The sequence below is a fragment of the Dryobates pubescens genome, chromosome Z (assembly GCF_014839835.1).
Source record: "Dryobates pubescens isolate bDryPub1 chromosome Z, bDryPub1.pri, whole genome shotgun sequence".
Taxonomy (NCBI): Eukaryota; Metazoa; Chordata; class Aves; order Piciformes; family Picidae; genus Dryobates; species Dryobates pubescens.
The window spans coordinates 108,160,887-108,174,096 of record NC_071657.1 but is presented as its reverse complement, the minus strand read 5'-3'; the positions used below and the strand labels follow the sequence as shown (position 1 = coordinate 108,174,096).

The 13,210-nt window shown below is 43.8% G+C and overlaps 2 protein-coding genes across 7 annotated transcripts in view; one reads left to right on the top strand and one right to left on the bottom strand.

The window, feature by feature from the left end:
* Positions 1–3,846, bottom strand: part of PHTF2 (putative homeodomain transcription factor 2) — a 69,046-nt gene extending 65,200 nt beyond the window's left edge. For 2 of the 5 annotated variants that reach the window (XM_054178091.1, XM_054178095.1), the window contains exon 1: positions 3,615–3,844. The gene's annotated coding sequence lies outside the window, so the exon portion shown is untranslated. Of the gene's footprint in view, positions 1–3,609 lie in introns of all 5 variants that reach the window. The other 3 variants (XM_054178094.1, XM_054178093.1, XM_054178092.1) reach the window with 3 other exon arrangements.
* A 225-nt stretch (positions 3,847–4,071) lies between these two features.
* Positions 4,072–7,529, top strand: TMEM60 (transmembrane protein 60). 2 transcript variants are annotated; one of them, XM_054178945.1, is made up of 2 exons: positions 4,072–4,184; positions 6,877–7,529. In XM_054178945.1, exon 2 carries the CDS (start codon positions 6,919–6,921, stop codon positions 7,321–7,323), a length of 405 nt encoding a protein of 134 aa, XP_054034920.1. In that variant the 5' UTR covers positions 4,072–4,184; positions 6,877–6,918; the 3' UTR covers positions 7,324–7,529. The 2 variants fall into 2 exon arrangements, with proteins under 2 accessions (XP_054034920.1, XP_054034919.1); XM_054178944.1 differs by lacking the exon at positions 4,072–4,184 and adding an exon at positions 4,202–4,339.
* Positions 7,530–13,210: the final 5,681 nt, after the last annotated feature.

Here is a 13,210-nt window from a genome sequence, read left to right as displayed (position 1 = left end):
AGAAGAGGGCGTTGTGTCTGTTTATTCTGTGTTATTTATTACTATTATTTATTTCTGTGTCTGTTTTATTTTATGAAAATAAAATAAACAAGCAAAACATTACAGGGAAGAGGGGGAAAAAAAAAAAAGAAAAAAAACAGGCCTATCTTGTTCTGTGGGAAGAAGCAATTACGTCTGTATGCTTTTACCAGTGTCCCGTGGCTCCCTATTGTCCTCCTCCACCTCACCCAACATTATTTTCCAGTCACTCAGCTGTATTACCAGCTGCAACAAGGATTTAGCTGGGCCAGTAGCAGTACACACGATGGCTCAGAGCCTCCTGCATATAGACTGCCCAGCAGTTGCTCTCTTTCTGAAGACAGAAATACTACTGTTCACTTGTATTTGGGTGGAAATATTAATTTGGTTCACTACCTGTCAAAAGTTTCATAAAAATTTGCCACTGTGTAGGTACTTAATGTATTTCAGTTGCCATTAAATTTGGTTTCATCACCTGATGGAGTAAAGAAGTCACTCAAACAGGAGAAAACAAAGAAAGTAATTGTACAAGCTCTGTGCCCTCAGTAAGTCTAGCTAAAAATTCTCATAAACTGTTTGATGATGAAACCATAGAGCACACTGATTATTAAGAAAAGAACTTCCTCATGGACAAAAAAGGAAAATCCAAACCCTGTGTCTGTCATGACTCTCATTCAAAGGGGTCCTGAGAAAAGTGGGGGGAAAGTTGGGTTTATTTCTTCAGCACCATTTTCTACTATAAACAAACAGAGGATATGATATTTAGCAAAAGTCTGGGAAGACAGTCTGTGTACCTTTGGAGAACTGGGAAAGAAGTAATGTCCACTGCTTTGCAGTGACCCCTGCCAGCTGTGACAGGAACAGCATTCTTCAACTCCAACAGCCACTTCACCCTTCCCTGGCTTGTTAACCACCTCAGACAAAGTTGACTGGGAAGTCTTCCTAGTGCACCTATGTCTCCCTTCTTTATACATCATCAATACTCTATTTCCTATTTCAAAGCCTACAGGACTTTTAATTCTCCCAGAACTCACACCAATATTCAGCAGCTATGGACACACTGGGACTGAGAACCTGAGCTAACTGTTTTGGGAGAAAGCCAGTACTACCACAACACTTGAAATGCTCTGTGGAGTTCTCAACAATTACTGACAATTTATTTGTGGATCACATTTCACACAATACAAGAGTTCCAGACAATTACTGTCAATTTATTTGTATATCACATTCCGCACAATACCAAAGTTCCCAACAATTACTGATAATTTATCTGTGTATCACATTCCACACAATACAAGAGGGGGAAAAAATAATCTACTACAGGCATTGAATTAAACTAAGTAGGTTTCCAAATTCTTTTTCAGATGACTCAGACTCCTGTTTTATCCTTTATAATATTTACATCCAGAATACAAGCATGAAGTGGCAGCAAAACATAGCAACAGAAAATAAACTGCACAAACGTTCCACCTCAGTCATGCATCAGGATGTTAATACACACCACCAGTTCCAAGTATCACTCTCAGCTCTCACTTGCAGAAATGGAAATTGTTTGCAAATATTTTAAAGTGGAGCTCTAGGGGAAAAACAAACTCCAAACTGACAGGGATATAATGCATGTACATACATCCGTTCACAAACACCTTACTAGAACAAAAATAAGGCTTCTGAGAAAAGGATTATCCTTTCCAGGGAGTTACAAATAAAAAAACAAGTCAAAGAAGATCACCAAAACCTTCAGAAGTACAGAAATAGCCAAATACAGCTATTTATAACCCAGAGACTTATTCACAGAGCACTTTTAGCCTCTAACCCCAGGGGAAAGAAATAAGAATTTTTTAAAAGAATAAAATCATGCCAAGCACTAATGTATATAGCAAAAATATATCCTCCTGCCACTTAGTGAGCGCTCTTAGTGCAGCTAAAGTTATTAGGAGTCACATAGTAGGATTAACAGGTTATTTCAAGGGGTGCACTCCTGCCTGATAAAACATATATCCCCATCTGTTCGACAGCATCAACAGGAAGACAGAAGCAGGCAAATTGCTGATGACACACTGTGTTTAGTCTCACCCCTATTAGAGAACTTGTGTGCCAAAACTGTAAAACCAGCTGTACTTTCTGTAGTAATGTTTCAACACAAAGAATTTCAGAACATTAATTAAAGTACTTCCAACAAGTCAGGTTTTCCAATTAATTACTTTTTCCAGCTAATTATATGACAGATGGATAAGATACTGGCAAAATTGGAGCAAGATGCAAGATTCAGCAGCACTACTTTTCAAATGACCAGCGATGTGTAAAAGCAGTGTAAGGGAATATACCAAGTGTAGATCTTGAGAATACATACTAAAAAGTGTCCCTGAATGTGACACACCTGAATCACATGCACTCAGGGAGTAGGTATCAAAAACAAAAGCAAAGCAGCAAACATCTGCATAGTTCTACTACTGCATAATCATTTTCCCCTACTGCTCTCTCCTTTGTTTCCCGTAGAAAAGATAGCAAACAAAACACCAACGAAATAGAAAGGACAGAAGAAATTTTAACACATGGGAAGCAGCTTAGCATTTAGATCCCCAAACTGAAAACCAAGGACAACAGGTAAGCTGTAGATAGGTTGTCAGTGGATTAGGGTGGAAAGGGGAAATAGTAGAATAAGGAAGAAAGCACCGAAGAAAAGGAAGGTGTGTAAACCACAACAATACAGGAGACAAAATCAGAGATGAAGGTGAAGATGCAGAAATTGTGTAGCTTTAAAGGAAAGGAGAAAAAAAGTCCCATCTCCAGATACTGACATTAAAGCAGCTCAATATGCATTAAGGCAACTCACCAAAGCAAAGGTGTATTACAGCAGAAGTCAGAATTGGCAGCTAGCAATAACCCATACGGAAATGTCTAGCAGTTCAAGCCCTGAACGCGTAACTGAACGCCTACCACCCGCAATAAACTTAGCCATCGGAGACCAACAAGCCCGGTTACCGGAGGTTCATCAAGACGGCGCGGCCCCCTCCAATGGCTGGACCCGCCCACACCTGATGCGGTTACACAGCGTGGCGGGAAGGGTCTCCGGCAGCAGCCGCCCTCGGACCTCCAGCGCCCCGGCGGCACCAGCTTGGGGGAACGCCGTGGTGCGGACACTCGCGCTAGCTGCCACCGGAGTGGGACCTCGGCATCGCGGAGGCCGCGGGCCTCTCGCCCTTACGCCGGAGTCAGGCTTCCCTACAGGGGGCTGAGGCGGGAGGCCCCCGGCGCAGCGGCGGGCCAGCAGGGGACCCACTCTCGCCGCCCGGCCAGAGACAAGAAGAGCCGCAGCAGACGACTTCGCCGCACCCCGCCGGAGAAGGGCGTACCGATCCCCCCACCCCCTGCCCCGCAGTGGGGCAACCCCTCGCCCTGCCACCCGACAAGGGCGAACATCCCCGCTGAGCCCTGGCCGCCTCCCTCCGCCCCCGCCGAGCCGGTCGGCCCCTTCCCCAGCCGCGCAGGAAACTTGGCTCCCACTTCTCCCCCTCCCGCCGCCCCAGGGATGCCTCCACTCCGTACCCCCCCTACACTCGACCTCCTCCGCTGACCGAGCTGGGTTCCGACCTTACCGGCCGCCCGGTGCCGCGGCGAGGCGGCGGAGCTGGCCAGCGCGCGCCGCAGACAACAGCAGCGAGGGGAGCGCGAGACAGCGAGGAAGAGGCGGCGGGCACGCGCGAGGCAACAGCTTGGGGGGGATGGGGGGAGGGAGGAGGATGAGGAGAACGCGCGCCCGAGCGGCAGCAGCAGCTGCAACAGCGCGCAACCCGAGAGAGCGCGCGCCGCCGGGCCGGGGGTGGGGTCGGGCGCACGCCGGCCTCCAACAGAGCTCCTCCCTCCGCCTGCACTGTGGGGCTGGAACGTGACTGGCGGCGGCCTTCTCCAATGAGAAGAGAAGATCCTGTGGGGCTGTGTTTGACTGACGGCTCCCCACGGTAGGGGCGTGGCCACAGTGACAGACAGGGCTCTGCACGAATTGGGAGCAGAGACAATGGGGGGGCGGGCTGACCTTGGTGGGCGTCGCCATCTGAGGCGGGGATTAATTTGAGCGACGTCGGTGCTACCCAGTGGCAGTAGGGCGCGCTAGGCCGTACGTCGCTGCGGCCGAATAGCCGGGTTCGGGGCGCCGGGTGAGGAAGGCGGTAGGTTTCCTGTGACGGAGCGAGCGCAGCCGCCCCCTCACCTGCCTGCTGGCCCCGCGTAGCTGGGCGGGAGGGGAATGCACCAAGACCCGGCGCAGGGAGGCGGTGGGTCCTTGCGAGGACGGCTGCGGCGCAGGGCGACCCGCGCCCGTGCGGTAGGTGGCGGGGAAAAGGAAGGGTGGGCGGGCTTCTACCTCAGGTACCCGAGCCGCTCCTGTGCTTCCTGAGGCGGTCAGGGCCTCTTCCATGACCGGGGAAGCGAGGCCTCTCCGGAGGACCCTCGGGAGAAGGTCGGATCTGGCGAGAGAAGAACCGTGGAAGGCTGCGTGCCGGCGAAGAAAGCTTGTCTGGGGATGCAGAGGAGGTCGGGCGGCGCGGGGGCTCAGCCCGGGGTTGGGGGATTGAGGAAGGTCAGAAGATACAGGTGGCCTTCACCGCTGTGGGGCTCCAGCTTGGCCCAGCCCTGCACGTCTGGCAGCTGCTCGAGCCACAGCCTCGCGGGGGTCTTCCCGTATGCTGGGATCCACTGGCCCTGACAGTATGCCGCAGGCGAGCGCCGGCACCCTCGGAGTGCGTCGGGCGGAGGCGGTCGAGGATTGGCACGGTGCTCGCCACGGCTGGCTCGGGCCTGTGCTGAACGCAGTCTTCAGAGCACCGCCAGAATCTGTTAGTTTGCTGTCGCAAGCTTTGCTTAGGCCGACACTCACGGCTGATTTGCCAGTTACCTCGTTCTGTACCTCTGAATAGTTACTGTTTTGTTTTGGGGTTGTTTTGTTTTTTCAGCTAAACTCATCACTTGGGAGTCTGTTTCGCTGGGGGGGGGGGGAGTAAAATAAGCATTCTGGGTACTGGGACGCTGTAGTTTGACTATACTTATACTTTTAAATCTACACAGGCTACCAGAACTGAGAATGTACTAACTGCAGATAACTTGTGCACACCTAGCCTGCGATTGTATGAGACTTCCTTAAATATGGCTTTAAAACATGGTTACTAGAGTATTTCTTTCTGGGTGTTAAATTACTCATAGCTGCTGAAAAGGTTTTAGTGCCATTTAATCAAGCAGACTTCTATTTAATTTGGGTTTGGTATAATATTTTCTGAACTTTTTTAGGCAATGCTCGAGGCTTAAAATTAAATTTATAGGTCTGTTTTAACATTAACATTGAGCTGAAAGCTGTGTCTAAATTTCCCTGTTGTTTTTTTTCCCTCCTTCTAGATGGGATATAATTAGTTAGAATAATATTTTAGTTTATGTAGATCACACACACCCCCCCCCTCCAAGGTCAGTGATGCTACTTAGTGTTTCTCATTACTGGAAATTTTCACTTCTTACTAATTGCATGAGGTCTGTAAGGAGATAAAAGGTTTGGTTGGTTGGTGTTGTTGTTTTATTATTATATCTTTGAGGTCTCTTCCAACCTGAGTGATACTGTGATTTTTGTCAGTGTTTTCACAGAAGAGCAAGTTCAGACCTGTAGCATATCCACCTTCTTTTTCTAGATATCTTGTTGTGATAGCTGGCCTGTAGCTGAAAATCTGGTGATAATCTCCATTCCTGAGATGGTCAAATGCTGCATGTAATCAAACCCTTCATCGTTACATCTGCTGTATCCCCAGCTGTCAGTATTTAAAATGTGGTAGCTTTCTTTACTTGAACTATAGGTCTACAAGATCTCAGAAAGTACACTTGGATTATTTTGATTTTTTTTTCAAACAAACCAAAAAAGCCTTTAGAATAGACTAGACTATTCTGGTCCTGCCCAGTCTCGCGTTTAAGTCAGAGACAACATGTCCCGTGCTGAGGGTGGTTTTTTTTGTCTGTGCTGTTAAAAATAATTACAAAGTGGTTCTGAACACCTGAAAACTGAAAGTCTTCTCATCAAGTGAAAAACCTTCAAATTGAGTACCCCCTCTAATACATTTTCAGTACCTTTGTGTTTCCTCCAGTCAGTTGATAGCACCTTCCTTGAGTATGTGATAACCTGATCCTTGTAGCAGTGTTAAATTTCTTTTTTCCTTTCAGGCCCCAGTTTCCAGTCTGTTTCTTTGGTTTCTGCTTTCTTCAGTTTGCTAATAAGAGATGGTCCTTCCTGTAGTATCTGCAGCATTGATTTCTAGAACTAGTTTTCAAGAACACTGCCATGAAAGGAATGTTGAAATGTTTCAGATAAAATTGTTGATTCAGATGGGTACCCTCTTTATTTCAGCTACAGACTTAACAGAAAGCTTACAGTAGTGCTTACTGCCTCCAGCTGCAGCCCTGCAGTCTAGGGGAGCTTTCTGTTGGGGTTTGTTACCTATGGTTGGTGCTTGGTTTACATTTTTACGATGATTATTTTGTTACAGTGTTGTTACATTTCTTTTCCAGTGTTTACTATGAGTGCCTCAAGCATGGAGGAAAATGGATCTCAATTAATTCCTAGCATACAAAAATCCATAAGTGTGTTTGACTGCTAGTTTAGGATTTAGACGTTCTGTGAAACAAATAAGTTTTAGATACAGGCAGCTTACACAGCTGACTTAAGGCACTTGAATGGTGGATGAGTGCTCCACTGAGAATGGTAGGTAAGAAATGCTGGGATGTGGTATGTGGGTGAGAAGTGGTGTGAAAGAAAGATCAAGGAAGTGCTTTCCTTTTTAAAGAATATGGGTAATGGATGTATAGTGATACCTTCCTCTCTTTTGTCAGGTTGCTGCTTACAGTGAAAGACTTCCTCTCAAAGCTGTTTAAATGAGAATGTCCTTGGCACAAAGAGTGCTACTGACATGGCTTTTTACCTTACTCTTCCTGATTATGCTGGTGTTGAAGTTGGATGAGAAAGCACCATGGAACTGGTTCCTCATTTTTATTCCAGTCTGGATATTTGATACTATTCTTCTAGTTATGTTAATTGTGAAAATGGCTGGACGCTGCAAGTCTGGCTTTGACCCTCGCAATGGCTCCCAGAACCTCAAGAAGAAAGCTTGGTATCTCATTGCAATGCTACTCAAGTTAGCCTTCTGCCTTGCCCTCTGTGCTAAGCTCCAGCAATTCACTGCAATGAAACTAGCCTATGTCTTTATCCCTTTGTGGGCCTTGCTCATTGGAGGGATGGTTGAACTTGGATATAACATCTTCTATGTACGGAGAGACTAAGGTGTGTGGCGTGGTTTTCAGCACTAGCTTGGTACCAAAATACTGGATTATTAGAGTTTTGCCACAAACTTCATCTTCAAGTTAGAATGCAGAAGAATCTAGTCAAGCTGGAGACTACCTAAACCAGGCTGAAGACCAAAAGTAGACTTTTTCCATTTTATTTTAAAACTACCACATATGATCTTGTAAATAAAAGTATTTGTTTAACAGAAGCTGGTGTAAGACAGTTATTGGTACTTACATGGCATAAGATAAAGGCTTTTTCATATGCAGGTGGAAGGCTTGCTGAAAGGAACCACCAATCTTCTGTCCCAGAATGTTTGGCACTTCAGGTAATCCTTGGAAATAGGACTACTTATGCTGTCACTCAGGAAATAACCACTTGACTGTAATTGCTATAAAATGCTAAATAAGCTTCAAGAATCAGTAACAGCTCATAGCCAGAAACTGATAAAGGAATGGAAGTGACAGCATTTTCTTTTTGACAGTGAGAATCCACTTTCAGCCTCAAGTACTTTTTTAAAGCAGCTGAAACAGGTAATAACCAGGACTTAGGGAAAAAAGTTAGCAGCTCAAGTGTGCCAGCAGTGCAAGATCCAGAGCAGAGGGAGACAATGGTGATTCCTCCTCCAAGAAAGAAAGCAGTGTTGTACAAGCATGAAGTCTCAGGGTGAGCTCTGCAACTCTGCAATGCACTGGTACCTGCAGTGAGTGGTACTGTAACAAGGAAGGAATTTTTGTAATGCCCTTGTGTGTTAAATCTCTTGGTGAATCCTTGGCTTTATGGAGTAGTGACAACCTCAGCTGTGAGTAAATGAACTTGAAATCAAGGAACCAATCATAGAATGTCAGGAAAGGGGGACCTCAAGGCTCATCTGGTCCCAATTTGCTAGATGATAGTACAGTTGAAATGAGCTGGCCCAGCACCCTGTCAAGCTGTCTTGAAGTTGTCTAATCTAGGGCAATCCACTGCTTCCCCGGGGAGATGATTTCAATGTCTCACTGTTCTCACAGGGAAAACATTTTGTTGTGGAATCCAATAGGAAGTGCCCCAGCAGTAACTTATACCCAGATGCAGTGAATGGATGTCTGGGAAGAGCTGGAACCATAAGCACAGCATGTGAACTCAGTGCTCCTGCAGGAACTACAGCAACACCCAATTAAACTGTAAAAGTTGCCTGCAGCATCAGGAAAAACAGCCTGAGGTGACAAGGTCAAGGTGTCTCACCAAATTTTCATTATATCCATTCAATTGTACATTTATAAAAAAAGAATCTTCCTGCACAGCAAACCCTAAAGCTTCAGTCACACATAAATAGGTACAAATACCTGGACACCATCCTGACAGAGACTGCTGGCATAGCTTTAGCTAAGAAAAAAAACTGTTCCAGTCCAAGGTGATCCCAATTCACAGAATGAGGTAACAAATGATCTTTGGGAATACTATGTCATATTCGCTTCAGTGCAGCTGTCTTTGCTAAAGACATCAAGAAATGGCCAAAAGACACCAAAAAAAACCCCACAAAAAAACCCAAACAAAACCACAGAAAAAAAAAAGCCCCAACACAACAAAAACAACACAAAACCCACAAACAAGGTGTGGAGTATATGCCTCCAGCCCATTTAGGTCTCTTAAGCAGTCCCTCAGTTCTGCTGAATGGAAATTACAGTCCCTGAGCTTTCTAGAATGCAATCAATACTCCAGGTATGTCTCATGGCAGGCAAGCTTGGCCTCACATCAAATTTTTATTGGATGCTTTAAAACTTGATGCAGGAGGAGTATTCACAAATTCACAGGAGTCAGAAGGGATCTCTGGAGATCATCTAGTACAACCCCTTCAGCAGAGCTGGTTCACCTTGAACAAGTTGCACAGGACAGAGTCGAGGCAGATTTTAAATGAGTCCAGAGATGGAGATTCCACCACCTCTTTGGGCAGCCTGTTCCAGTGCTCCACCACCCTCAAAGGCCTACCTCTAATTAAGGCAAGCTTTTATGAACCACTGAAATATTAATGCAAATATGTAAGAAGCATTTAAGCACTTCAGACAAAACAAATATAAGTAGTTATACATTCACTCATCCCTGGCATCAAGTGCAAAACTGAGTACCCAGAGTCTTCTCCCATCTGATCTCACAGAATACAAATCAGAAGGGCCTTGTCCACACAATGCCAAACCATGCCATAGTGCTCAGGAGAGCAAGCTGCTGAAGTTAAGTGCTCTAACTTAACAAGTAATGAAAGAATAGGAACTAGCATCTTTAGAACTTGGTATATAATTAGCAAGATGGGCCACAAATCGTGACTGCCCCCTTAATAAGCCCCTTCTATTCCACAGATGTAACAATTATCTGAAAGTTTGGCATCTCTAATTAACTAGAATCAAACACAGTTGTTCTCCTTTGAATTGCTGCCTCTAAATCACTAGACAAAGATCAACACTTTCACTCTTTTGGTCATGGCTTTGGCTTCCCTGACCTCCTCCCCTCTCCCCACTTCCCTCCACCCACCCACCCAATCTCCCTTTTTTAAAAAACATTTAAAAGCCTTTAAATAAATCAGTTATTTTGAAAGCTGAAGCAGACCTTTCTTTCTGGTGTCCTACAGAAGTTACAAATTGATTTGCTCTTTTAGGACACTGCTATGTGCCAACTTTGCTGCGAACTCTGCAAGTTCCTAGATACACTTTGGTAAAAGGAGTATCCCTTCTGACTCAGCACTTTGTGTCAAACGGAACTGACCTGAACCATGCTGACATCTTTGTAGGCACAGCCTCACTTTTTTTTGCCTCACAAAACGGTTTATGATACAAAGTACACTGTGGCCCACTGTGACCTTACCAGCAGCCCTTTCTGGAATTATCTCTACCCTGCTCTCAAAAGCACCGCTCACAACTTTGAGTGAATTCTCCTCAAACTTCTCAAAATTGTGAACTGATCTCCATCAAATAAAGCAAAATGAGTGAAAAGCAGACTTGATGTTGGCAGGGACAAGGGGTAGCTGATGGCTCATACTGATTTGCAAGAAGTAGGCAGAAGGAAATGAGGACCCAAGTCCCCAGCACATTGAACACGTATCATCAGAGTCACCTGTGGCAGCAGGTGTAATGATGATACTTACAGTAAGTAAATAATATATCTGTTGATACACTTTATATATGGACATACGTGTTCTACAGCATTCATTTCAAATCATTCTCCAGCATGCACTGTAGACATCTTGCCTGATTAAAAAACAAATACTCAATGCTCATATGAAAGTCATGAAACTAGACTTTGACATCACCTATTCATCCTGCTCTTCTTGAGTTATCACCAGTTAAAATTTGCAGACAGTTTTCTGGGCTGTTTTTGTTGGTTGGTTGGTTTTGGGGGGGTGTGTTTGGTTGGTTGGGGGTTTTTTTGTTGGTTTTGTTGTTTTTTTTATACTTGACAAACACAGTTCTGTGTTATATCCATATCCCATTTCAACAAACTTGAACCCAAATGCTTCAAGAACATGAGTACATGTACCCCAAATGCACTGCTAGGCATGGGGGGACAAGATCTAACAATTAGCCAGCACAGGACTAAATTACAAACTGATCTGAGAGGAAAGCTGTACTGTTTTCTGACATACATGCAGAATAGCACAGAAACAAAACCTTCAAGTAACCTCATGGACATTTTTACATTTACCCAGTTTAAAAATCAGGTGACATAAAGGTATTGGTATGAAATTCATGAGACTCCCAGACACTTAGACTTAGGACAACATGAGGTGTTACCTACTTTACCACCACTGTTTTGGGAACAAATAACACTGTCCTTCAGTAATTAAACTCCTGAGTAACAGCATCCTCCGAAACATGCATAACAGTATCATGGAACAGCACACTTCTTGTGTTTTGGGGTTTTTTTTGTTGGGGTTTGTTGTTTGTTGGTTTTTGTGGTTTGTTTGGTTTTTTGTTTTGTTTTAAACATATATATAAATTAAGATTGAGGTAAAAATAGCTATATGGGCTGGAAAAGGAGTGTTTGTACCTTCTAATTGTACCTTCACTGCCGTAATGGGTTTGGTGTAGTTACACTTGCATATGAGCCTTTTAGATCTGCACAGGCCTGGGTATCAACTTGGTGCTGGAAAGCACCAGGCTCTGTGGACTAAAGGCAACATGTCTTGGATCACTGGAGTATCTATTCAATATTAACTCAATGTTTTGTCCTTGTACTGAAGTTGGATGAAGAACAGAAAAGTCTGCAGCTCAGTAACACTGTGCCCTTCAGTCTGCCTTTTCTAACAAAAAAAAACCCCACACCCCACACAAATGAAGGGGGAGTCTTCATACAGTACACGACAATAGTGTTAAGATCAGAAAACACAGAAGAATGGAGAACCCAAGCGTGGTTTGCCTGTGTTAGGTTTTATCTCAATGTTCCAGTTTATAAAGTCATTGCTAAAAGATGTTAGTCTAAAAATGTCATTTCTGAGATTATCAAAAGCTCTCAACTGCCTTGCTTAGACAAATACCTGAGTGTTACTGCATGCTCTGGATGTAGCTTTAGCAGTTTTGCTTTATGTTACTTCAGTCTTACACACAGCTCTAATTCTCATGGCTTCCTTTCTCAGCCTCCTATACTAGCTTTCTCTAATAACTGCCCTATTTTATCTCAATAAAACCAGATAAAAACAAACTGCCATAAAAACACAGTTCTTGAATCAAAGAGCAATGTTGGTAGAGCTTTAAGTGGATTGGAAATTAATTAGTAAACATAGTATCAAAATAGATATTGAAAAGTCAAACCTGCTAAAAATAGATGCTTGAACTGCTGTTTTAATTAGTTTGTATCAGATTATCATAATTGTATATCAAATATTAAAGGATTATTTAGGACTAATGCTGTCACCAGTAGGGTTCATTATTCAGCATAACCAGAATAAGAGAAGATCAGTGTTTAGCTGGCACTCAAGTACAGCACAGCTCCACAGCAGTGGAAATACTAGCATCATCACACAGAGAAAAAGAGTACAATACACTAAATAGCCTAAGTCTGTATCCCTGATGATCTAACAGAAGCAGCAACCTAGATATTGTGAAGTTAAATGACTGCTTCTGAACAGAACACAAAACAATTCGCATTTCCAAGAAAAATGAAATAAATGACTGAAGGGAATCAAAGTTTCCCAAATTTTCCCATGTATGCTGCAAAGTCAGTGGGATCTGCACAAAATCTCAGTATTGCTCATTATACCCCTTTCACAGTGCATCTCATCCAGTTGAAAAACTACTAAAGCACCAGCTGAACACAGGGACTCACAACCAAAGCAAACACTCTCAGCAGCATCATTCACAGCACAGAGCAGGGAAAACTCCTCCTTGCCATTTACACCCACAGCAAGGTCACAGGCACTGCTCTGTCCAAAGGCAAGGTTCTCTACATATCTGACCATGAGAAAAATGAATCAAGTTACCTCTGAGCAGCCTGTAGAGTTCGCTCTTGATCAGAATTAGCACACTTTTCACCCTGCAAGGTCAGGCGGTAGTCTGTCTCACAAGTTTATTTTGCCAATGAGCATGGAGAAAACATGGATTTATTTCAATCAATTCAGCATCCTTATTCACATGCAGCTATTAGAACAAAATCATTTTGATCAGTGAATACCAGTCCTGTGTTTCTTGGAAGACTCATTCAAATTCTCCAGACCTGTAACTTTCAGATCTGTTTCACATGTCTCTATTATTTAATTATTTCCATTTCCTACATCATTTGTAATGCCAATTTATTTAGTATGCACATGTATATCTGCTTAAAAATCAATTTTATTTATTACCAAGGAATTATTTCACAGATGAATACTTAAATCATCACCCTCCAAAATAATACTTTATTTCTAATACTAGATAGAAC

Coding starts and splice junctions, on each gene's coding strand:
- TMEM60 (XM_054178945.1), top strand. CDS start 6,919: ATGAGAATGTCCTTGGCACAAAGAGTGCTACTGACATGGCTTTTTACC.